The 25,789-nt window shown below is 36.1% G+C and overlaps 1 protein-coding gene across 3 annotated transcripts in view; it reads left to right on the top strand.

Annotated features, from left to right (window-relative positions):
• Ccdc175 (coiled-coil domain containing 175) overlaps positions 1 to 25,789 on the top strand; it is a 70,405-nt gene that overhangs the window by 23,825 nt on the left and 20,791 nt on the right. For 2 of the 3 annotated variants that reach the window (XM_048793523.1, XM_048793521.1), the window contains 6 exons: positions 5,391 to 5,527; positions 6,760 to 6,870; positions 15,637 to 15,708; positions 16,954 to 17,089; positions 17,597 to 17,728; positions 22,947 to 23,085. In XM_048793523.1, coding sequence (XP_048649480.1) covers positions 5,391 to 5,527; positions 6,760 to 6,870; positions 15,637 to 15,708; positions 16,954 to 17,089; positions 17,597 to 17,728; positions 22,947 to 23,085 — 727 coding nt within the window. The remainder of the gene's footprint in view (positions 1 to 5,390; positions 5,528 to 6,759; positions 6,871 to 15,636; positions 15,709 to 16,953; positions 17,090 to 17,596; positions 17,729 to 22,946; positions 23,086 to 25,789) is intronic. The other variant, XM_048793522.1, reaches the window with a different exon arrangement.

Genomic DNA, 25,789 nt, shown 5'->3' with positions numbered 1-25,789 from the left:
TCCATGTAAAGATGAATTGTTTTTAGGTTACTTTTTGTGTGGTTATAATAGGACTATCTGATTAGTAAACATTTTTCATATGAATTATTTAGAGAAATCATGATATTCTTGATGTTGTAATCTGTAAAGTATAGCAACCTAATTTTCACTTAATAATATTAATATTATTTGGTGGGCTGAGGCTATTGCTTAGTGGTAGAGCACTTGCCTAGTATGTGTGAGGCACTGGGTTCCATCCTTAGCACTGCATAAAAATAAACAAATAAAATAAAGGCATGCTGTCCATCTACAACTACAAAATAATTAAATATATTAGTATTATTTGGAAGTACTTGAGTCAGATTTAATTCCCTAAGGAGAATTCTCTAGGCTTTTGTTTATTTTGTTTTGCTTCTTTCTTTTTATTTTTCTTTTTTTTTTTCCTTTTATTGTTTTTTTGGAAATGTTTAACATTTTTCTAGACATTTTTTCAACTTAGGTTAAGAGAAATTTTATAAGTAAATAGCCAACAATGTAAACCAAGACAGCCACAAGATATTTCGTGAAGCATTCATTAGGATAGTGAAATAAGAGGAGGGAATATTTAATTAAAATCCAACAAAAAGAGCTTAGTTAAATAAGTATGAATATTGCTAATATGTTATCAAGTTATGAAGTCATTGTAAAAGAGTATTATATGACCCCATTTATTTATGTATATACACAAATATACACTCACACCAGAGATAACTGAAATTCTTTTTGTTCCTCAGGGTAAATGAATGTGTGAAATCTACCCCCACAACCAAATGCACATAGTTAATTACCATAGATCAGGCTTTATAGTGTCAGTACCCTCTATCTGCATCCTCTATCATGTTTTGCATCAAATCAGCTAGATGTAAAATCCATTCTTTTTACTACATTCTAAAACAAATTGAATAACACTGATTTCATGATCTACTACAATCTTCGTTGGAAATTTCAGTAGTCACGGGAAAGAATTCCACTGCAAAGCACAAAACCTTGTTTGTCACTGCCTTTTCTTTGACTTCTAGTTCTTCATCCACCTCTTGTTCTAGGATGCATGACCATCACACATTCAAATTCTTCTCCCCGTGTTAAAAAGCATCTCTCTCCATCCAAGGCCTGTATCCGTGCCCCAGATCAGAAGGAACATCACAGGAACTCTCCCAGAAGAATGATGTGTGCCAGTTAAATACTTTTCAATTTGTGGTTTTGTGAAAAAATCAGCATAAAACTAGGGGTCTCCTCTGGGATAGCCCTTCTCTGATTCTTTCAGTTGCAAGGATTCTAGAAACCAGTAAAGGTTGGTTGGTTGCTTGGTTGGTTTTGAAGTTGTCTTTCGTTTTATGATCAAAAGACTTTTTTCCACTTATTCCCTGTTGTAGGAGTTGTTAGACAGCCTTCAGACAATAGTTCCATATTTTTCAGGCTTCAAGATTGTCTAAACAATCTAGGACCCCTAAACTGGAAAAGCTCACCTGGTCAAAGGGGCAAATAGAGGGGTTTTCCTTTCAATCTTTATTCCTCAAAAAAATTCCATGGTTACAAGCAGGGCTCTGACCCACTTAGTATTTCTACTCAAATAGATACTGTAGGCTCTTAGTGACATTCATAATTCTCATGAGTTATTGGAGGCAAGTTCAATGTTATGGTTTAGATGTGAGGTGTTCCCCAAAAGCTCATGTGGGAGACAATGCAAGAAGGCTTAGTTTTGAAATGATTGGATTATGAGACTCTTAACCCAATCAGTGAATTAACCCCCTGATAGGGATTGACTGAATGGTAACCGAGGGCTGGTATGCTGTGGCTAGAGGTGGTGGGTCAGGGAGACATGCCTTTGGAGTTTATATTTTGTATCTGGCAAGTGGAGTCTCTCTTTTTCTGCTTTCTGATCATCATGTGAGCTGCCTCCATCCACCACACTCTTCCACCATGATGTTCAGCCCCACCTTGAGCCCCAAGGAAAGCAGCCTGCTGTCTATGGACTCAGAACTCTGAAACCATGAGCCTCCAAATAAACTTTTCCTCAAAATTGTTCTTTTTGGGTCTTTGAGTCACAGCAGCAAAAAAGCTGAGATAGAATTCAAAGATGGAATTAAACTCTGTTATATCTTTAATTTTCCCCCAACAACTCCCCAATCCCCTGCTATTCCCCTACCAGCCCCTGTGTACCAGCACTCTGCTCTCTATTATATGAGTTTAGCACTTTTTAGATTCCTCATATAAATGAGATCATAGAACATTTATCTTTCTGAACCTGTACTGTTTTACTTAACATAATGTCCTCATCCAAGTTGTTGCAAACAGTGGGTTGCCATTCTTTTTTCAAGGTTGAGTAGTTTTTCATTGTGTGTATATACTGTGTTTTTTGGTTATTCGTTCATCCATTGGTGGACACTTAGGTTAATTCCATACTTGGCTTTTGTGAATAAATTTTTAAGTGCATCATATTATTTATGCATAGATATATCTTTTAATGAATGTGATCTATTAATATTGAACATTTTAAATATTGATAACATCAGTTTATCAATATTTTCCTTTTTGGTCAAAGCTTTTTGTGTTCTGTGTCATAAGGGTTTCTCTTCCATTATCTTCTAGGCCTTTCACATTTAAGACTGCAAGCCATTTGGAGTTTGTGTGTGTGTGTGTGTGTGTGTGTTTTATGAGATAGTGGTCAAGATTCATATTTCTAAGATTGGCTACTTAATCACCACCATTTAAAGAAAAAGGTCATCTTTTCTCTGCTACATTATCATTGCACTAACATCATAAATCAAGTGTTGATTTATCAATGTAAATCAAGTATAAATATATCATAAATATCTGTGTGGATTTTAGACTTTCTGTTCTGTTTATTTGGACTAGTTTATCTCTCAGAGAACAATATTTTCTTAATTAGTAAAGAAACCTTTATAGCTAGTCATACAACTCCTTCAACTTTGTTCTTCAAGGTAGCTTCAGCTACTGTTAGTTCTTTGAATCTCTCTCAGTTTGTCAAGTTCCTCCAAGAGATTCATTTGGACTTTGATTAGTATTGTGTTAAATCTATAAATAAATCTGAAAAGGATTTCACATCTTTACAATATTGAGGCTTCTAATTTATGAATGTGGTGTATGTCTAGTTTAAGTCTTCTTTGTTTGCTTTGCCTTAATTGTTTGGGTTACCATGATGTGTCCAAATTTTTCTTTTTATTTATCCTCCTTGGGATGTATTTGGTTTCTTAAATATGTGAATTTCTATATCTCATAAGTTCTGCAAAATTGTAGCCCTTTATTTATCAAATATTTCTTTTGTACTATTCGCTCTCTTCTACTTCTGAGCCTCTAATTCTATGTATACAATTATTTATACTAATCCATGTATCCTCTATCTTGCCTTCTCCTCTGTCTCCATGTTGCAGCTTTCTAGAAAGATGAGTCTTATTTGAGTTCCCAATTTTAATTATTGTATTTTTCAACTGGTAATTATTTAGTATCTGTTCAAATATTCTATCTCACTCTGCTGTTTCTAATTTCCAGCCATAATTTTGAAACATGCCTAGTATTTCTTTGCACATAATAAGCATAGTACTTTTAGAGTTCAGGGTTTGATAATTCTAATAATCAATGTCTGTGTGTGTCTATAGGCTTTTCCTGTAGTCTCTTATTTCTACAAATTTTGTTCATGCTGTCTTATTTCTTTTTATTGCTGGTGAGAAACTATATGCTAGAGATGGTATTTTTTTTAAAATGTTCACAAAAACAATTCAAAGCCTAAGATGATGATATCTTCCTTGGGAACTAATATGTATTCACTTTTTGTCAAATATGTGAAGAGTTACTAGTCCCATACTACCTTAATCCACCTTAAATTTTCCTACTGAAGCTCTTTGGAGTCCCAAATCACAGTGGTGAGAGGTTAATCCAGACTCAACATCAGGATGAGCTGTCTGTGTTGGTATTTATCTCCTTACCATGCAAGAAAGCCAAGTCTCAGTTTCCAAGTGGTTTCTTCCATATTGGTAAATGTCCTCAGGGCAGGAGTAGTTTTGAGTGTCAGCCTAATTCCTTTGTCCAAGAGTTAGACATACTCATTCCTCATTACTTTATTTGTTCCTTAGTACTTTCAAGGAGATTGTTCTCATCTGCCGCAGTCCGGCTGCAGCAAACTAACTGGGGGGTGATGAACAACTTGTGTACATTGATGCAGCAGGAGTGGGAGCCGTTTATTGTAGGACAGGAGTGGTATATATACATTCCACACAGCTTATCTTAATTAGCATAAACTAGATACAGCAGTCAACCAATAAGGAATCTCCATACTTAATGGCTCACTGGCGCCACCTCACAAACCACTCCCCCTGGCAAAATACCAGGCGCCATCCTGACTTGTTTACAGACTCTAACATTCCCCTGGCAAAATGCCAGGTGCCATCCTGACTTGTTTACAGACTCTAACACTCATCCAACTATTTTAGTGGTCCTCAGTCAGAAGGTTATTTTTAACTACCCACCATTCCTACCAAACCTAACTTTCTTACCATATTTGAAGCAATCCAATAGAAATCCAAGAACAAGATTCTTACTTCATGCAAAACACTGATGGGTTCTACTTTTTTTTTTTTTTGGAGTGGGGGGGATCTTCCAATAGAAATATTGTCAGACATTGGTATCTGCAGGGGATTGTTTGCAAGACACCCTTGAAGATACCAGAATCAGAGCATGCTCCAGTCCTTTATATAAAATGACACAGTATGTGCATATAATCTATCAACATCCTCTTATACGCTTTAAAATAACTCTAGATGATATTTAATCATTTATACAATGCCTACCATCACTTCACTCATGTGGATTCCTTCTACCCAGTACTCAGTGTATGACAAATTCAAGTTTGTCTTTTGGGGATTTTCTGGAAATTTTTTCCAAATATTTTCCATCTGCAATTGATTGAATCCACAAATGCAGAACCCACAGGTTCAGGTGGCTGACTGTACTTCACAAGAAGCAAGCATCTTATCTAGTTAAAGCCATTTTGAGCAAGAATTTCTATGGAAGTTTTCTTTTCCCTGGCATTGTTAATATTCTATAAAAAGGACACACAAATGTGGCTGAATGATCACAGTTTATTAATATCATTTCCTATTTCAATGTGGATTTTTACCCTATGGTTTTACATCAATGTTTTCTATCTTTCTATACTTTTGACATAATTTATAGAAGAGGCCCCCAAAGGTTCAATTGCCTATTTGCTATAGAAAGAAATCATTCAACAATTGTGGAATATCTGTTGCATGCTAAGCAATATACTCAGTACTCTAGAGAATTGCTCATCTAATGTGGAACCCCTCCAAGGAACCATGAAGCAAGTCTTCTCATACAATTCCTTTGTTTTTCTCTAGCTGGCTGAACAACTGCACCAGTTTCAAACAGAGAACAAAGAGCTACGAGCAAAACTGTATAATTTAATGAGACAATATAAGATTGTCTCCAGAGAGGAGCATAACGTTTTTACGCATGAACAGATCATCTATGAGGAGTATGTTTCTACCTATAAGCCCCGTGTGAATCAGTGTGCCATAATTATGGGATGCTTGTCTTGCAGTGCTCATCTTAGTTTTAAAAATCTATTGACAACAATGAACTATTCTTAACCTGGGAATAAATAAACACACTTCTAATCTGCCCTTATAGTGCTACGTAATGCTTTCCTTATTTGGATCAGATCAATCTATTTTAAAAAACACATTTTTCCATTTCTAAAACATGCTTTTTTTTAAAGAATCATTATGCTCTTACCCTATAAGACTATCCAGAGAAATCATGTTATCTACCTTCGTTAAAAGCTATCTCCACATGTGTATTCCCTTTCTCAGATTGTCGATGACACAACCTAACCCCAGAGACTAGAAAATTATTCAACGAAATCCCCTATTGGACTCCTTTTGGTCACCAAGTCTTGTTAATGCCACCTCTAAAATATTTCTTAAATGTAGCCTAAACTTCTCTCCAATTTTATTCTTTCTACCTCTTTCAGTCTCTGTTTTGGCTTTCCTCTCAAAAGTTCCCCCCATCTTCTGGCTTACAACCACTAACTTGTCTGCCTCCTTTTCACCAGAATGATCCTTCTGAAGCATTCCTCGGATGCCATTGTAGTCAACTGGGTATAAATTCTTTTGTCCCACTGGACTACCAGGAGATCAGGGCAGTCACTCTCCTTATTCAGTGCTGTTATGCTTGGGACCTCATATATTGCGTTGAAGGTAGTGAGCATTCCCCAGTGTTTTCTTCAAGAATATTGCAGAGTAAAATCTTGCAACCATGAAATTACGTGAGTCCATTACTACACTCAATGTTAAATCTCATGGAAGTGTATTTACAGTGACCAGACCCACTTAAGTGAGTTTATGCTCATTGTTTTGTAGTATTTAAGCTACAGAGAGTTGTCACAATCATTTTATGTCATCCCATTGCACAGCATACTTAGAACAATGCTGGTATTGTTCAAGCAGAAACCTCACCCACATCAATCCAAAGTGTGTTTGTTAGAAACACAAACATGCTGGTGATAGCCATGAAACTAGAAAGTTTGATAGCATCGTGGTTTTTTGTCTTAGCCCAGGCTGCTTAAACAACACAACTGTATTTGGGGATTAAAAATGATTTTTTTCTTGCCTATCAAGTACAAGTCTCTGGATTCAATCTCAGGTACCCACTATATATATATATATAATTTCAGACCTTCAACAAAGCTATCTTTTTTCATGGTAGATACCGCAAACAAATGGCCTTCACTACTAAGAAAGAAAACTTCCTGTCACAAAGAAAAATAGACATCCAACATATGGAAGAAGGACTTCTTACTCTTAAAAAGCTTTATCAGTAAGTATTTTGCCTTTGAAATTTTCAGTCTTTACTTTTATCTTGCATTTATTTCTTAATAAATGGTAACGATAAGTCTATGTTAATTTCTAATATACTATAAAAAAGTAAGTTTATAATTAGCTGTTTCACAGCTAAGAAAGTAATTGCCATTGAATCTTTTAGAATTTTTAAATTTGTTCTTTTTAAATATACATGACAGAGTATATTTTGACATATTATACATACATGGAGTATAACTTCTAATTCTTGTGATTTTATATGATCTGGAGTTATATTGCTCATATATTCATATATGAACATAGAAAAGTTATGTCTGATTTATTCTACTATCTTTCCGTTTCCTGTCCCTCTCTCTTCCCTTCATTCCCTTTACTCTAATCCAATGAACTTCTGTTCTTCCCTTTCCCCCCATAATTGTGTGTTAGCATTTGCACATCAAAGAGAACATTGGGACTTTACTTTTTGGGGACTGGCTTATTTCACTTAGCATGATAGTTTCCAGTTCCATCCATTTACTGGTAAATTCCAAATTTAATTCTGTTTTATGGCTGAGTAATATTCCATTGTGTATATGTACCACATTTTCTTTATCCATTCATCTGTTGAAGGGTACCTAGGTTGGTTCCATAGCGTAGTTATTGTGAATGAGCTGCTATAAACATTGATGTGGCTGTATCACTATAGTATGCTGACTTTAAGTCCTTTGGGTATATACCAAGAAGTGGTATAACTGGGTTAAAATGGTGGTTTCATTCCATGTTTTCTGAGGAGTCTCTACACTGCTTTCCAGAGGGGTTGCATCAATTTGCAGTCCCACCAGCAATGTTTGAGTGTACCTTTTTCCCCACATCCTTATCAACATGTATTGTTGCTTGTATTCTTGATAATTGCCATTCTGACCAGAGTGAGGTGAAATCTCAGTGTAGTTTTAATTTGCATTTTTCTAATTGCTAGAAAATTGAACATTTTTTCATATATTTGTCAATCGATTGTATTTCTTCTTGAAGTGCCTGTTCAGTTCTTTTGCCCATATATTGATTGGGTTATTTGTTTTTTGGGTGTTAATTTTTTGAGTTCTTTATATATCCTGGAGATTAATGCTCTATCTGGGGTGCAGGTGGCAAAGATTTTCTCCCATTCCGTAGGTTCTCTCTGCACATTCTTGATTGTTTCCTTTGCTGTGAAGAAGCTTTTTAGTTTGATAAAATTCTACTCATTGATTCTTGATTTTACTTCTTGTGCTTTAGGAAGTCTGTTGAAGAATTCAGTTCCCAAGCCTACATGATGGAAAGTTGGGCCTACATTTACTTCTAGTAGGTGCAGGGTCTCTGCTCTAATACATAGGTCCTTGATCTACTTTTAGTTGAGTTTGTGCATGGTGTGAGATGTGGGGCTTAATTTCATTTTGATACATATGGATTCCAGTTTCCCCATTATATGTAAAAGAGACTATATTTTCTCCAATGTATGTTTATGGCACTTTGTCTAGTATGAGATATCTGTATTTATGTGGGTTTACCTCTGTGTCTTCTATTCTGTACCATTGGTCTTTATGTCTGTTTTGGTGCCAAAACCATGCCATTTTTGTTACTAAAGCTCTGAAGTATAATTTAAGACCTGGTATTGTGATGCCTCCTGCAATCCTTAGATTGCTTTGGATATTCTGGATCTCTTATTTTTCTAAATGAATCTCATGACTGCTTTTTCTATTTCTATGAAGTATGTCATTGGACTTTTAATAGAAATTTCATTAAATCTGTATAGTGCTTTTAGTAGTATGGTCATATTGACAATATTAATTCTGCCTATCCAAGAGCACAGGAGATCTTTCCATCTTCTAAGGTCTTTTTCAATTTTTATCTTTAGTGTTTGGTAGTTTTCACTGTAGAGGTCTTAAGCCTCTTTTGTTAGATTGATTCCCAAAAAATTTTTTGAGGCTATTGTGAAAGGGATAGTTTTTCTTATTTCTCTCTTTCATTTGGTTCATCACAGATATATAGGAATGCAATTGATTTATTGGTGTTAATTTTATATCCTAGCTACTTTATAAGTTATAGAAGTTTTCTAGTGGAATTTTTTGGTTCTTCTAAATATAGAATCATGTCATCAGCAAATAGGGGTAGTTTGAGTTCTTCTTTTCCTATTAGTGTTCCTTTCATTTCTTTCTTCTGTCTAATTGCTTTGGCTAGAGTTTCAAGGGCTGTGTTGAATAGAAGTCGTGAAACAGGGCATCCTTGTCTTGTTCCAGTTTTTAAAGGGAAAATTTTGAATTTTTCTCCACTTAGAATGATGTTGGCTTTGGGTTTAACATTGATAGCTTTTACCTTGTTGTGGTATATTCCTGTTATCCTTAATTTTTCTAGTGTTTTGAACATGAATGGATGCAATGTTTTGTCAAATACTTTTTCTGCATCTATCGAGATCACCATATGATTCTTGTCTTTAAGTCTATTGATGTGATGAATTACAATTATTGATTTCTGTATGTTGAACAAACCTTGCATCTCTGAGATGAACCCCACTTGATTGTGGTGTGCTATCTTTTCAAGATGCTTTTGTATGCAATTTTCCAGAATTTTATTGAGAATCTTTGCATCTATGTTCATCAGGGATATTGGTCTGAAGTTTTCTTTCCTTGATGTTTCTTTGTCTGGTTTTAATATCAGGGTGGTAGTAGCTTCATAGAATGAGTTGGAAAGAGTTCCTTCTTTTTCTATTTTATGGAGTATTTTAAACATTATTGATGTTAGTTCTTCTTTCCAGGTCTGGTAGAACTTGTCTGGAAATCCATCTGGTCCTGGGATGGGCTTTTCTTTTTGGTAGGCTTTTGATGATATCTTCAATTTCATTGTTTGAAATTGATCTGTTTAAATTGTGTATGTCCTTCTGATTCAATTTGTGTAAGTCATGTGTCTTCAGAAATTTGTTGATGTCTTCAAGATTTTCTATTTTATTGAAGTATAAATTTTCAAAATAGTTTCTTGATTATCATCTGTACTTCAGTAGTATCTGTCATGATATTTCCTGTTTTATCATGAATTTTAGTAGTTTGGGTTTTCTTTCTCTTTGTTAGCTTAGCTAAGGGTTTATCAATTTATTTTTTCAAAGAACCAATTTTTTTGTTTTGTAAATTTTTTTAATTGTTTCAATCTCATTGATTTCAGCTCTCATTTTAATTATGTCCTGTCTTTTTCTAGGACTTTTGAGATGTAATGTTATTTGTTTGGCGTATTTCTATTCTTTTGATGAATGAGTTCAATGCAATGAACTTTCCTCTTAGTCCCAGAGATTTTTATATGTTGTGTCATTTTCTCATTTATCTCTATGTATTTTTAAAATTTATTCCCTGATTTCTTCTGCTATCTATTGGTCATTGAGTAGCATATTATTTCATATCTAGGTGTTAGAGTAGCTTCTTTTTAAATTTTATCATTGGTTTCTAATTTCAATCCATTATGATCTGATAGAATGCAAGATATTTTTTTCTTTTTTTTATATTTATAAGAGTTGCTTTGTGGCCTACAATATGGTCTATTTTAGAGAAGGATCCATGTGTGCTGAGAAGAAGGTCATTGATGGATGAAGTATTCTATATCTGTCTGTTATGTCTCAATTATTAATTGTATTTTTTAGTTCTATATCCTCTTCATTTATATTATGTTTGAAGGTTCTATCTAGTGGTGAGATAGGTATTATAAAGTCACCCAGTATTATTATGTTGTGGTCTATTTGGTTCTTGAAATTGAGAACAGTTTGTTTTACATACATGGATTCTCTATTGTTTGGGGCATAAATATTTGATTCTTATGTCATTCTGATGTATAATTCCCTTAAGCAGTATGAAATGTCCTTCTTTGTCCCTCCTTATTAACTTTGGCTTGAAGTCCACTTTATCTGATGGACACCCCTGCTTGCTTATAAGATCTATGTAAACGATATGGTTTTTTTTCCCCATCATTTTATCTTTAGTCTGAGGATGTCTTTGCGTATGTATGAGTCTCTTGGAGATAGCATATTGTTATACCTTGTTTTTTAATTCAATTTTCCACTCTATGTCTTTTGTTTGATGAGTTTAGGCCATTTACATTAAATGATATTATTATTTTTAAAATTTTTTTTTAGTTGTTGATGGACCTTTATTTTATTCATTTATTTATATGTGGTGCTGAGAATTGAACCCAGTTCCTCACACATGTGGGGCAAGCACTATACTACTGAGCTACAACCCCAGTCCATTAAATGATATTAAGAAATTATTTTTATTCCCTGTCATTTTGATTTATTTCTGGTTTTTAATTTGAATTTGTTTCTCCTTTGCTTCACTATCCTTATAGTGCAGTTCACTCCTTTATTGGTTTTCAGTTTTAATTTTCATTTCTTCTTCATGAAATATTTTACTAAATACATTTTGTAGTGCAGGCTTTTTGGTTGTGACTTCTTTTTAACTTTTGTTTATCATGGAAGGTTTTTATTTCATCATCAATTCTGAAGTTTAATTTTGCTGGTTTTAGTATTCTTGGCTGGCATTAATTTTCTTTCTGAGCTTGGTATATATTATTCCAAGACCTCCTAGCTTTGAAGGTCTGAGTTAAGAAAAGAAGATGAGACCTGGATTCGTCTCCCTCTGAATGTGACCTGTCTTTTTTCTCTGGCAGCTTTTAAAATTCTATCCTTGTTCTGTAGGGTTAGCCATTTTCATAATAATGTGACTTGATGTGGGTCTGTTGTAATTTTGTATAGTTAAGGTCCTGTAAGCTCCTATATTTTATTTTTCCATTTCTTTCTTTAGGTTTGAAAATTCTTCTGATATCATTCCATTGAAAAGATTATGCAATCGTTTGGTTTGTATCTCTGGGCCTGCATATATCCCAATAAATCTTAAATTTTATCTTTTAATGTTATCCCATATTTCTTGGAAATTCTATTAATGGTCTCTTAACATCTTTTCTTCATGGTCAACTTTGTTTTCAAGATTATATACTTTGTCTTCATTGCCAGAAATGCTGTCTTCCAAGTGGTCTAGTCTGTTGGTGATGCTTTCCATTGAATTCTTAATTTGGTTTATTGATTCCTTCATTTTAAGGATTTCTGCTTGATTTTTTTTCAGAATATATATCTCTATTGAAATGATCTCTCACTTCCTGTATTTTCTCTCTTATTTCATTTTTTATATCATACTTTACCTTGCAGATCAGTCTAATTATGTATATTCTAAACTCTTTCTCTTTTTCTTCAACTGTGGTGTCAATGGATTCTGTTATTGAAGTATCTTGAATTGTTTTGGATGATCTCTTCCCTTGCTTTTTTATATTTGTTGTGTGTCTACCCATCTGACATTATGGATCTGAGACAATATAGATTCTACCCTGTGGACTTATAGTATCCCTGAAGGTTACCAGTACCTAACCATTTAGGGAGAGACAAATAACAACAACCAATGCAAACAATGTACAGCATCAAACCGAATAGTTCCTGCTATGAGATCTACAATGTTAATTGTCACAATAAACAGAAATGATATGATCAATTATAGCCTACAATAAAAACAATGAATTTGGAAATTGTTTTACAATTTTGAATGGTGGACAGGGAGAGAACAGAAGTGATGTAGGATGTGATGATTATAAGGGAGGAGGAGAGAAGATAGAAGTAAAAACATACAGAATAAAAGAGAACAATAGAGATTGTCTGTTAGCAGAAGAAAAGAGAAAATCAAGGGAAACAGATAGTAAGAGAAAAATATAGAGAGTATAAAATTTTTAAATTAAAAATGAAAATAGAAGAATATAAAACAAAATTGAAATATATGAACCAAACATCCTATCCCTCAAAATATTTATCCATGAAAAATAACTGGCTTCAAAAATGCTAGAAATGAGAAAAAAATATGAATATGTACAAATGTCTATGAACTATTAAGGTCACAATTAAACAAAGAAAAGGAAAAAAATCATGATAAAAAGTTAAAGAATTGTCTCATTGGAGTTCAAAAGATTTTTAGCTTCCCCTCTAAGCAGTGTTAGGTGGTGTGATCTGGAGCATGCAGCCTACTCTACCTTCGGGGTCGAGTTGCTGGAATGAGAGAGTTAATTCTATAGGCAGAACTCCTGGAGGCAGGGTTTAGGCTTAGGTAGGCTCAGTATATTTGCTGAATGCCACTTGGTCTGGAGATTTTAAATCATTGCACCTCCAGGACCCATCAATTGCTGGTCCACACTGGAAGACTGCACCCTGTTGATCTCCCCTGGATTCTATTTGTGTGGTGGAGGAGCCATTTCTTAGTTCACTATGTCACCCGTGGACCCTGTTTTCTGGTCTTGGGTTCAGTGTACAAACTCAAATCTCTCTTGCCCCCATCCAGTCCTGTGAGCATCCCAATTAGAGGGAGAGGGGAGTGGGGAGTGCTGGGTGGCTCTTCATGACTAGTAGTCCCCTGTGTAAACCCCTCTTCACATCTGATTTTCTCCTGTTCTCTCAGGCACACTCCATGTCATATAGTGTGGGTTTGCCAGGCCTGTATTTTGGGCCAAAATCAGGTTAGCCAGGAATCAAGTCCCCAGCTGATTTGCCAGTCTCTGAATGGTGGCTGCAAAATGGTTCCTTCTTCTGACCTCCACACACAGCCAGGACAGATGCAGCCTCTTTCCTGCAGAAGGATATTATGCAGCGTGCCTTTTTTTTTTTTTTTTTGTGGGAAACAGACCAATCAAGAAGCAACAAGCAGCACTCAGAGAGGAGAATTCCAAACTTTATTTTATGCCAGTGGGCCCAGAAGAGAATAAACTCCAAATTCTGAGCCCTGATCCACAGTTTCTCACCACATTTATGGGTTATTTGGCTTCATTTTAGACTCATCCTATCATGGGGGCTTTTTTCCTCTTTAAGAACCCCAAATCCCTAATCTACATAGCTGAAGGTCTTGTGTAGGGTCTCTAACATAAAGTATGCTTACAGAAAGGGCTCTTTTCACAGGCATCTATTAAATCTCTAGCCTTGAAAGCCTGGCACAGGGGTGTTTACATTCAAGAGGGAGTAGTCAGACTCCTAGGGCAGTTATTTTCAATCCAAAAGGTAAGGACCCATGGTTAATTAGGCTTCCTAAAGAAAGGATGATAGAGGAACTGACCCTTTCCCCAGGCATTGGTTTCTTGCCATAATGTTTTCGAAATTTCATTTTACAACCAGGTCCGGTTTGCCATCACAAGTTTAGTCAGGCAGTGCCTTTGATCTCTAAACTCTTCATACCCAGATGTGACTCAGGCATCCTAAAAATGTAGGTTCCTTTAATTCCTTTCTCCCTTCACTTTGCTCACAGAGGGACAGCTCTGGCTGGAACCTCTAGTGGTTGTAACAGCAGTGGGGCATTGGGGATTTCTTTCTTATTTTATCATATCCAACCTCCCGAGTCCCCAATCTGCTTTGAATGTCCAGTATTAAATCCCAGTAAAGTGCCCCCTGTCTTTTTTCACCCACCTTGCTGAGAAGCTGCCTCTTTGCTTTCTTGGTTTCACACCATGGAGCAGCCAGGAAAGTGACCTTCTCTATTCTGCCATCTTCTCATTGAACCTTTCATTGAAGGTACAGACCAGCTCTGAATTTCACAGAGGCAGTTGGATACAGGAACAGACCAGTCGAGGGCCTCATGAAAACAATGTGAACATTATCACAACACCAACCTCCTGTGGTATTCATTTCTGCCATTCTAAGTCACTTTCACTTTTAACTTTTTCTTAATAAAATAATGCTTATACTTTATTTTAAAATTCAAATATAAAAATGTGTAACTTAGAAAATTAAAGCTATACCCTGATCTCTCCCATCTCTCCATAAAAAGAATCATAGTTTCTAGTTTACATACATGCTTTCTAAGGTATTGATGTATATGCATGTGTGTTGTGCATATCTGAAATTAGATTGTACACATCTGTACAATTTTAAGTGCAAATCTGCCTTTTCCATGTAAAATTATAAGAATGATAAGACAAATATGGTCAAACAGCAACATTTGGAGTATTTGGCAAAGGTTCGTGGGAATTCTTTGTACTGTATTTTTCACTAATATGTTGAGTTTGAAGCTATTTCAAAATAAAAAGGAAAAAAAGTCATTCATACAGGTGATGGTTCCTCATTCTGTTCTCCAGACAAATGGTATTCATCGACTGTACCGTATTTAATTTAACTAGATTTCTTTTCCCAAATTATAATTTCCACATTTCTATCCATCCTATCACAGAAAATATCCCCTCCTTGGTTACTACTTTCTTCTAGTTCAAGGATCTATCTTGGCTTTCTGAATTCTACAGTGTAGTAATTCAGTACAGAATCCAGAATTCCTGAAAGATTTGCTGACCTTAACACCTCCTATGACTGTTTTCTGTATGCAGCAAGCCTACCTTGTATCATGACAGGGCCCTGCATTTTTGCTTCTTTTCTCTGCATCTTTGCAAATGATTACATCCTTCACCTTGTATTCCTCCTTCTATTAAACATTAAACTCCAGTGACCCTTACCCAACTGCCTCCCCAGAACCTCTTGTCTGTCCTTGAATATCTGCCCAGTGCATGCAGGATCAGTTTACATTGACCCAGAATAATAATTAGTCTTCTATAACTGTGCCACTAAGACCTTCATTGCTTCACAAAATTTGCTATGTCTTCCAACTAGACTGTAGACTTATCGACCATAATAATTATACATAAAGAGTTTCTTTTGTATTCTAACAGCTACAATAAATGAAATAATATAAAATTTGTTTGTTTTTAGATCAATACATGAAACATATAGAAAGCAAATAAAAATACTGAATGAAAACCTGGAAAGAGAAACTCAGAGATGGTAAAAATAAATAAATAAAAGTCATCATTTGTGTTGTGAGTGGTGCGTGTTATCTAGAGAATAAGGACATGATTTTCCTAAACTAAATTGTGTATGAGTTCTTTCAGATCTAGATGTTTCTTAGCTTGATTTTTTTTGGTGTTGAACAGAATAAAAGTTTTTCAATTCATTGGAGTGGAGTCAGCAAAGAATAAAGGTGCTAATATTTGTGCAATGCCTGTTGCTCATCCAGGATTCTGTGTGAACCAGTAGGAGGTGATTCCAGGGGAAACAAAAGAGAGTGGTTAAGACTACAGGCTCTGCACAGGGACTACTTTGCTGCTGTACCCTACTATCTCTGACCAAGGCTTAGTAACTTAATACATTCTCTTTACTTTCACCCTTGTAAAGTGTGAATGGTAGTAGTCCCCATTTTATAACACTGTTACAAATGTCAATGAGATGATTTGTGTAAAATATTTAGGTCAATGTACCTGTTATTACTTGGCTGTGTTCTATTAATATTGTCGTTACTGTTATCAATGTTATTTATAAGACTCCAGTTGTGTATTTTTGCCATTCTTCAAATATGTACCTATTTTATGATGTGGTGGAGAGAAAAATTTGAGAATCCAGAAGCTTAATGTCTCTTATTAGTACTTTGAGTAGTTTAGATAATTCCATTACTATTTCTGCCAGCAATTTTTCTTTCTTTACCTGCTCCTTAGCATTTCATCTTCTTCCTCAAAGAGGCAAGCAAACATTTCATCTTCCACCTCAAAGAGGCAAGCAGTCATAGTGTATTATGTATTGTCCACTGTTTTATTGGATACACAGATACGACTTCTTACTGGGAAGCAACTTGCAGAGAGAGCATTGAGATAGTTGATGTTTTATCTTATTATTTCAGTTAACTCATCAAGCTGCAAGTTTTTAATTTTAAAATTGGTACGGCACATTAAAATTGGTTGGAAATCTAGAGCTTGTATGTATTGTATTAATATAATTATTACATTATAATATAATCATATTCTTGTTGTTATTGTTATTCCATATTATATAATTAAATTATCTGCTATTTAAGTTTCTAAAGGTAGTTCATATCTGGGGTGATGGGACAATGGGTTCTCATGTGCAATCTACATCACTGATGCTAGGAGCGATGATGTTAAATCACAGTAGGACTTGTTTTGCTTTGAATTCTTACTTCTTTTTGGTAAACTGCTGGGTCAATTTAATTATCAGTATTTTTATTTTAATCCCTAGTATTTTAAATCAGTGGAAAATATTATGTTTAAGAAAAAAACATAATCGTTGGGTAACTAACATAAAGAATGAAATAAATCAAACTATAGAAAACATTGAACATTCGGAAAAGAGACGAACTGAATTGCTTGAAGAGGTAAGGGAACCTGAGGTGCTTAGAATTACTGTAGTTCCTTACGTATATATCAGTGATGCTCCTTCAATATTTGATTAAACCTTATATTATTAAAAGGTATTTTCCTTCTACTTATATCATAGTGTATTATTTAACTTTTTTCAGAAATGTTTCCATTTCCTGCATATTAACTAGAAGGATTTAGCAAATGGAGCAGCAATTCTCTCCAGAACTTGTTTTTGAAGCATGTAACCAGAAACTTATTAAGGGAGCTCTCTCTTAAAATGTGAGACTGAACATCCTTGATTAGCTCCCAGGTTTGCCTTCTGTCCACACACCATCCCCCACCCCTCCCATCCTGGTGCCATTTTATAGATATCATTTGGTGAAGAGCTTAATTTCTAGAGGGTTACTGAGGCATCATATAACTTGAAATCACAGGCAAGTCTCATGTGAGGAAGGCTGTTTGAAAAATGTAAGACTGACCACCACAGAAGAAATGACAAGTCTTCAATTTTCTGTAATTAGACCCTTGTTAGAAGAAATGAAATCGATGAATTTGTGGTACAGATCGAAAAACTTTCAACAGAATTACAAGAGGAAGAGGAGGAATTTACTTTAAAAGAAAAACTGTTAATTCTGGAGTTAAAGAAATATGAGGTAATTTTCACTTTATATCTCACAATTTCGGATGTGGGGGGCGGGATACTATTACATGCTATTCTAATCAGTTAAATGTAAAATAAATCTTCCAGTATGAACAAGACTACAATTTTACTCTGAATCTTTCTTCTTCTTTTCCTGAAAAAGAAATAGAAATAGAGAAATGAGAAATATTTTTCTGGTTAAAAAAAAATCATACACTTCAAATAATGCAGAGCTGCTGGCAACATCCCTGGATACTGGCAGAGCCCTGAAGAAAGAAAGGTGGCAGGGAAACTGAGGAGAGTAAAGAGGTCACCACAATGACTTAGAAACTTCCAAAAGCCAACCTGGATTGAAGTAGGGCATGAATTCTGGGGGACGTAGGTAGAACAGGCATTGAAAGTATCCAGGAATCCAGAGGTTGCAGATCTGCAGAACACAACAAAATCATATCTTTTCAAGATGATACTACCTTCAAAGGTAAGGGCATGATTCTTAGAGGCAGTCACTGGTAGGCAGTCACTGGTAGAAGGCAAGAATGGTAGTAGGAATGTTCTGGAAAACCCAGTCAACAGAGTAGGAGAATCGACCCCAAGGTGCTATGAGACTGAAGAAAGAGGCAGACAGATCCAAGGTTCCATGGAGTGCAATTTATTGGGGACTTACTGACAGAAGCTAGTCTTAGGTGGCAAAAAGACCAAAGGATTCCCATGATTTGGGTCAGAAGGAAAGGTATATAAAATGGTCAGGATAAAAGTGATTTTCATCCAAGTTGGAATGTACCTAGTTTATCTCAGGCTAGTTTATCTCTGGTAATGAAGACACCAGCATCTAATAGGTCATGAAGTTCCATGTACCATTCTAATGGTTTTGTTTATTTATAGTATTCTGGGAAAATATATGTAGAAAATTGGCCCTGTTTACCAGGGCAATCAAGCTGAATCCCTACCAAAAGTTTTCCTGAACTTGATTAGGTTTGAAGAGGAAGACCAGGCTTTGGTTACATCAAACAGGGACTTTATTTGAAGAAAACAGTTTCTTATTATGTAGCAAAGTAGTACGAAAGCCCTTAAAATTCAAAGTTTAGAATTTTACTCTATTCCAATTCTGCTTACCCCATCTACCCCCATCCTGCCACACAATATGGAAACCCTTTCAGATAACTTGCCCAACAGTAGTCAGTTCTTTCTGATGTAAGTAATCCAAAAAAACAAAAGAAGACACATCTTCCATTCAAAAATAATATGGGAAAAGCAAGTGAAAAGGGGAACAAAACTTTCCAACAAATGAGTAGCACTTCAGAAAACTGGCACCATGCAACAGATGAAAACTGTGATCACACATTTCTCTGTGGATTTTTTTTAATTAGCTTAATAGAGGTGGCAAAGGCAGATCATCAATATGAAACTATAGGAACCCAGAGAAGAAATGTTGGCAGATGATGACCAGAAAGTTAGAAGAAGTAAAATGGAAACTGGCTTCACTCAGAGAACAAACAAAAGAAAGAAACCAGTGCTCAGATTACTACACGGTCGTAGTAAAGTGGAAGAAACAGAAGGAAGAAGAGTCAGGGTGGAAAGCATTCCTCTGTTGCTTACAACACATTCTGGGAGACTGTCTTTCTTCAGGGTATTAAAAAAAATAGATAAGAGCTCTACTCTTGTGGAACTCAAATTCTAGTGACACGAGGCTGGAAATAAATGATAAATGGAACGTGTATAGGGGATGCTGATTAATGCTTCAAAGAAAATTAAGCAAGGAAGTGGAACAGGGCCCAGTCTGTCTGCCTTTGCCAATAGGGTAGTCAGGGAAGAGCTCCACCCTAGAGGTGGATGAGGCAGCATGCCAGGCAGGTATCCGCAGGACATGGCTGTTAGCTGAAGGCATGCGAAACACAGAGGCCCTGAGGTAGGGCCGTCCTATCTGAGGAATAATGAGGGGGTGGTATCTCTGAGTCAGAGGGGAATGCCAACCTGGTGGGGAGTCATCTGCCAGAAGCAGATGCTAAATAGAATCAGGAGTGTGAAGGTTTATTAGGGAGTAATATCTGTGTAACCTGACAAACTTGACAGAGGGAGAGTGGTTCCAATAGAGAACTGCCCAGGTGAAGAGCCCTCCCTTGCATGACATCTGCATCAGTCAGGTTTTCGTTGCTGCGATCAAACAACTTGGAGGAGGAAAAGTTAATTTTTGTTCGTGGTTTCAGAGGTTTTAGTCCATGGTAATTAAGTTCCACTGCTCTGGACCTAAGGTGAGGCAGAATATCATGGTGGAAGGGCCTGGTGGAGGAAAACTTCTCAGCTCATGGCATCAGGGAAGCAGAGAGAGAGGAGGGAGATAAACCCTCCCAGGACACGTTGTCGTTTGACCCACTTCCTCTGAACAGGTCCCACCTGCCTACAAGTTGTTGACCTCCTCCCAGTAGTTCATTCAGCCATAAATGGGTTAATCCACTGGTGAAGGCAGAGCCTTCATGATCCCATCATTCCTTAAAGTCCCACTTCTGAACACATGAGACTTTGAAGGACAGTCCAGATCTAAACCATACAAAACCTCTTGCTGGGTCACAATTGGGAGCTGTACCTGCAAGAGCAGGACATTGGCTAGAGAGGTGAGGTGAAGAAGCCAAGCACTGGAGGTGTCAGTTAACCACACTTCTCACAACAGAGCAGGGATTCATCCCTTGAGGGAGGATCCAGGTGGAGCAGCCCCTATCTGCCACGTCCCTATAGGCCTTTGCAAGATCTTTATCCTTTGCTTTGCTGAGCTGGGAAGTCACTGGAAGGTACTGAGTAGAGGGTTAAAATATTACAACTTTAAAAAAAATAGCTTCTCTCTAGCTGCCAAATTAAGTAGAATTTAGGAAAGCAAAAGTGGATGTAGGAAGACCAACTGGGAAGTTAAGCAGTAACCCAAGTGAGAAACAAAGGTAGCTTAAAAAAAGGTTACAGAAGAGATGATAAGAAGCTGTCTGTATTTCAGATTTTTGTTTGTTTGTTTGTTTGTTTTGGTTTTGGTGCTGGGGGTTGAACATATACATGCTAAGCTCTACTACTGAGCTATACCTCAAGACCTGCCATATTTTTTGATGATAAATGCTAAGAATTTACCACCATACTTAATAGTAAAACAGTGGAGAAAATTCCCATAGAAACACAAATAAGGAATAAGGACCTTATTTAATATTGTACTCAAGTTTACACAATGCAATTAGGCAAAATAAGTAAAAGAGAAGTATAAGACTTTGCAAGTGGAAATATTGGCAGGTTACAAAAAACAAGACAATCAACTGCAAAACTACTATAAAGATACCTCCAGCTTGCACTCTGCCAGACCATGTTCCACTACAGGGCTGTGTCCTTTCATGCCTCATTTACGCAAGGCAAGGACTGATGACAGCTTTTGTGCCATTACTATATAGCACACATATTTCCCTTGACAATCAACATCAGTAACCTTGGATGCAATGTAATACCATTTCTGTCTTTGGTCCAGTGGCATTAAAAGCCCCAAATGGAAAGAAAGTAATCTCAGAGTTCGATTTATGGAATCATTATTGGTTCCCTTGCCTTTAATGGGATCATTCTTCTCTTCAGCAGTAACCTCTCTAAACCAACAGAGCCTAAAGTCACAAGGAAGGAAAGCAAAACCACTAGGTTTAAGAGCAAGAAGTCCTCCTACTCTATTGGTCTCTGATCCGTAAGTTCTAAGGAAACCAGTCCTGAACATTAATTGCTTGGTTGTAATATAAACTTATATAAATTTAGAGGTAGTGTTTCCCAGGCAGTGTGGTGACTGACTCTTCCATAGGCCAGGGGCCTCCACGTTAATTCTGTCAGAACCTTCACCAGTTATGTGCATATTGTGATCTTGCCTGCCTTGCTGAGTACCATTGGATCTACTGGGTCCCACACATCAGACAGGGTCTGATCAGAGAAGCAGAGCCTCCAGATAAGTGATTTATTATAGGATTTGATCTTCTGCAATAAAGTTTGCTGGCTACAGAATTTCCACAGGCTGTCAGCTTTACACCTGGGTACTCAAGCCTGAAGTCAGCAGGACAGGCACTTGAGGAGCAAGACAAACTGAGACTTGCAGAATGCGTTGGAACCCATGAGCTTGGACAGGAGACTGCATGTTTTTGTTTTTTTTTTCTCTCTCTTCCATGCCTCCAACTTCTTGAGATTGGAACTCATCAGAAGCTGGAGCTCATCATCACTGAACTAAATATGCATGTGGCTGAGAAATCAGACATACTGAGGAAGGAATTGAAGAAGGTGTGGACTTGATTGGCGGCCCTACTCCAACAACCTGAGCCCATAGACGAGCAACAACTTAACTTATCTTAAACGCACTGCACTTAGGACCCCACACCATCACTCAAGGCATTAAATCAACCTGGTTTCTTGTCAGGGCAGCATTGGCAACCCAAGCCGAGTGATGGGATGGGAATGAATGAATACACTAACATATAGAGAATGTAGTATAAATGGTAGATTGAGTTTCTTTACCTGCTCAATATTGCAGTTTGGAGAAATTGATTCCCACTTCCACATTATTCTTAAATTATGATGTTTGTTTTATTTTCTTATATGCATTTTCATCTTTCTCCATTTATTCATAAGGATTCTCATGGCAATTTGGGAGGAGACATAACAGATCAGCATATCAATGTATTAGTTAAAGTGCAGCCAAGCTTCTCCATCAAAAGGATGTCCAAATACCCACCCTCTCTGATTTGCTAAAAGAAACCCAACTGTTAATGCATTTGAAACTAAATAAAACTTTTGATTAAGTAAGCAGGCATCTTTATGTTTTGCTTTGGGTACTTTTTTCTATTTGTTGCAATATTATATCCAATTATTTCTAATCCTCTTCCCAAATTTTACTTACATGCACATTCCTTAGACTTTGTTTATTATTGTGATGCCCTTTTTTCATGAAATATGATCAACCAAGGGAAATTTTTTCTCAATTATATTTTTTGTTGTGCATAACATAGCAATAGAAATGTATCAGTAAAGATTAATAACTGAAGGATCTTTGGAGAGGCAACTAAATGTAATATCCTTAACTAGATTGCGGAAGGAGTCAGTGGTGAGAATACAAATATTTATTGACTACCTACTATATCAGATACTGTTCTGGGAACCTCAGGTTAGAAAACAGAATTCTAAATTGTTGGTAAATTCTCCAAAATCACACTTCTCAACCAGCTTTATTTTCTTTAAAGGAATTATATGTTCACGAAGTACAAATTCACAAAGAGAAACAAGAAGAACTAATTGAATATATTCCACAACTTCAGGAAGCAGAAGAAGAGTATGAAATCAAATATAAAAAGTTAGAAGAGCTCTATAATATTTTTACAGGTACACATGAAGTATTTGGTAATTAATTTCCATCCCAGGTTCCCTTTCAATCCAGAGAAGTCATGGTGAAATCCATCCAACTTTTTCCACTTCCTTTTACTCTCTCTTTTCTAATTTTCCCCAAATCTACTAATTAACGCTTCTCCATGCCTTCACATCACAACCTTATTATTTCTACTGTCAAATGTTTTCTTTCTCTTCTAAAGACTATTTAAAATTAATAATTAGCCATTCACTGTATTATATTGTTTCTTTCCATACTTATAAAGGTAGAACTAGCTCCTATATCAGCTACCACATGGAGAAATTTTTTTTGTTTCTTAATCTGAATTTGCAAATTATATATTATTTCTAGCTATGACTTTACATTTATCAGTGTAAATGTGGTAAATGTGTGTGTGTGTTTTTCACTAACCTACACCTAAGGTAAAGATAGGTGAAAATTGTCTTGATCTGGGAGCTTAGTAGAAGATGTGAACAATGTCTGCAAGCATGCATATTTTGCATTCTATTACATAGCATAATCACATGTGTGTTTGATATAAAAAAAAATCATTTTCTCCACAAGAATTAAGTGTGATCATCTAATCCTGAACCCAAGGTCCAGAATCATCCCAGAGTTTTGCCTCTTGTGTTGCATTTGGGGAGAAGAGAATCGATATCTAGGGAGTCTGTGCAGGTCTTTAAGCAGGAACCACTTCCAGAGCCTATGTTTTATAGATGATGAGAGAAGAGTCATGTTAATCAGCAGGCCAGAATCAAAAGTTACAGAAAAAAACTGGAATGGGAGCAAAAAGCATCCACTGGGGTGGGAGTGGGAATGACCAGGTAGCAAAAATGAACATGGGGGCAGGAATTAAAATTTAAAATGTCAAAATGGAACATTAAGGAGGAAGCCCAATATGTTCCAATGTAAAAATAAACAAACATTCAAAAATGAATAGTGATTACTGCCAAGAGAGGTTTTTACAACTCTAATAAGAAGGACCTAGATAATCAGTCCCCTTCCCATTTCTCAGTTGACTTTCCACTTCTTTCCAGATTTTCATTTACAACTTAGTGTAGGTTTTCCTGGCCCTTTATTACTTTTAACCAGACTCACAATATATAGGTATTTTATTTCCAGATTTCTACTTGCACAACTTTTCCTCCTATCCCATTTTGTAGTGGGTGTGGGACATGAGAAAGTCTCTGAGTTTAAATGTGACCAATACATTGCAAGTATTGAATCTCTTAAGGTAAAGAGAGGAGATGTTAAAGAAAACAGAGAAAAGGAAGAGAGGAGAACAAAACAAGAAAGAGTGGAAACCAATGTGCTTCAGCACTTAGAAGAGAGCACCTCCCAGTGCTCCACTTACAGACAGCCTGTATAGGCTCAGGTCACACAGAGCACAGTGCTGTGGCTTTTAGTTAAATGTGATGGATGAAACACATGCTTCTTTGCTCCCTCACAACCTAATGTGTGTAAAAGATTTTTTAAAAATATAATTCCATACAGAAGATAATTAGAAACTATTTTGAAAATCTATACTCCAATAAAATAGAAAATCCCAAAGACATCAACAAATTTCTAGAGGCATAGGATCGGCCCAAACTGAATAAGGAGGGCATACATTTTTAAACAGATTAGTTTCAAGCAAGGAAATAGAAGATGCCATCAAAAGCCTACCAATCAAGAAAAACCCGGGACCAGATGGATTCTCAGCCAAGTTCTACAAGACCTTCAGACAAGAATTAATACTAATACTCCTCAAATTATTCCATGAAATAGAAAGGAAGGGAACCCTTCCAAACTCATTCTACAAAGCTAGTATCACCATAATATCAAAACCAGACAAAGACTCATCAAGGAAAGAAAACTTCAGACCAATATCCCTGATGAACATAGATGCAAACATTCTCAATAAAATTCTGGCAAATCACATACAAAACTTATTGAAAAGCTAGTGCACCATGATCAAGTGGGGTTCATCCCAGGGATGCAAGGTTGATTCAACATGTAGAAGTCAATAAACATAATTTACCACATCAATAGACTCAAAAATTAAAATCATATTAATAGATACATAGAAATTTGACAAAATACAGCACCATTTCATGTTCAAAACACTAGAAAAACTAGGAATAGTAGGAACACACTTCAACATTGTAAAACCATACATCCTAAACCCAAGGCCAATATCATTCTAAATGGAAAAAAAACTGGAAGCATTCCCTCTAAAAACTGGAACAAGGTAGAGATGCCCTGTTTCACCACTTTTATTTAACATAGTCCTTGAAACTCTAGACAGAGCAATTAGACAGACCAAAGAAATTAAAGGAATTTTAATATGAAAAAACAAACTATCATGATTTGCCAATGACATGATTCTATACTTACAGCATCCAAAAAATTTTAGCATAAAACTTCTAGATTTAATAAATGATTCAGCAAAGTAACAGGATATAAAATCAATACTCAAAAATCAAATGCATTTCTATACATCACTGATGAATCCTCAGGAATAGAAACTAGGAAAACCACCTGCTAAGAGCCACAGCCAAGTAATATGATGCATGGCATTTTTGGTTGAAAGGTGACGCCAGCAAGCCATTGATATGATATGATTGTTAAGATCTGCATTCATATGGATATTGGACTCCTGCTGTCCACTTCAGCCTGCTACGGGACTCCTGGAGAGTTCCCCTTGGTTGGGGAAGTGCG

Source organism: Marmota marmota, unplaced genomic scaffold (genome assembly GCF_001458135.2).
Source record: "Marmota marmota marmota unplaced genomic scaffold, marMar, whole genome shotgun sequence".
NCBI lineage: Eukaryota > Metazoa > Chordata > Mammalia > Rodentia > Sciuridae > Marmota > Marmota marmota.
This window is presented reverse-complemented; position numbering and strand designations above follow the sequence as displayed.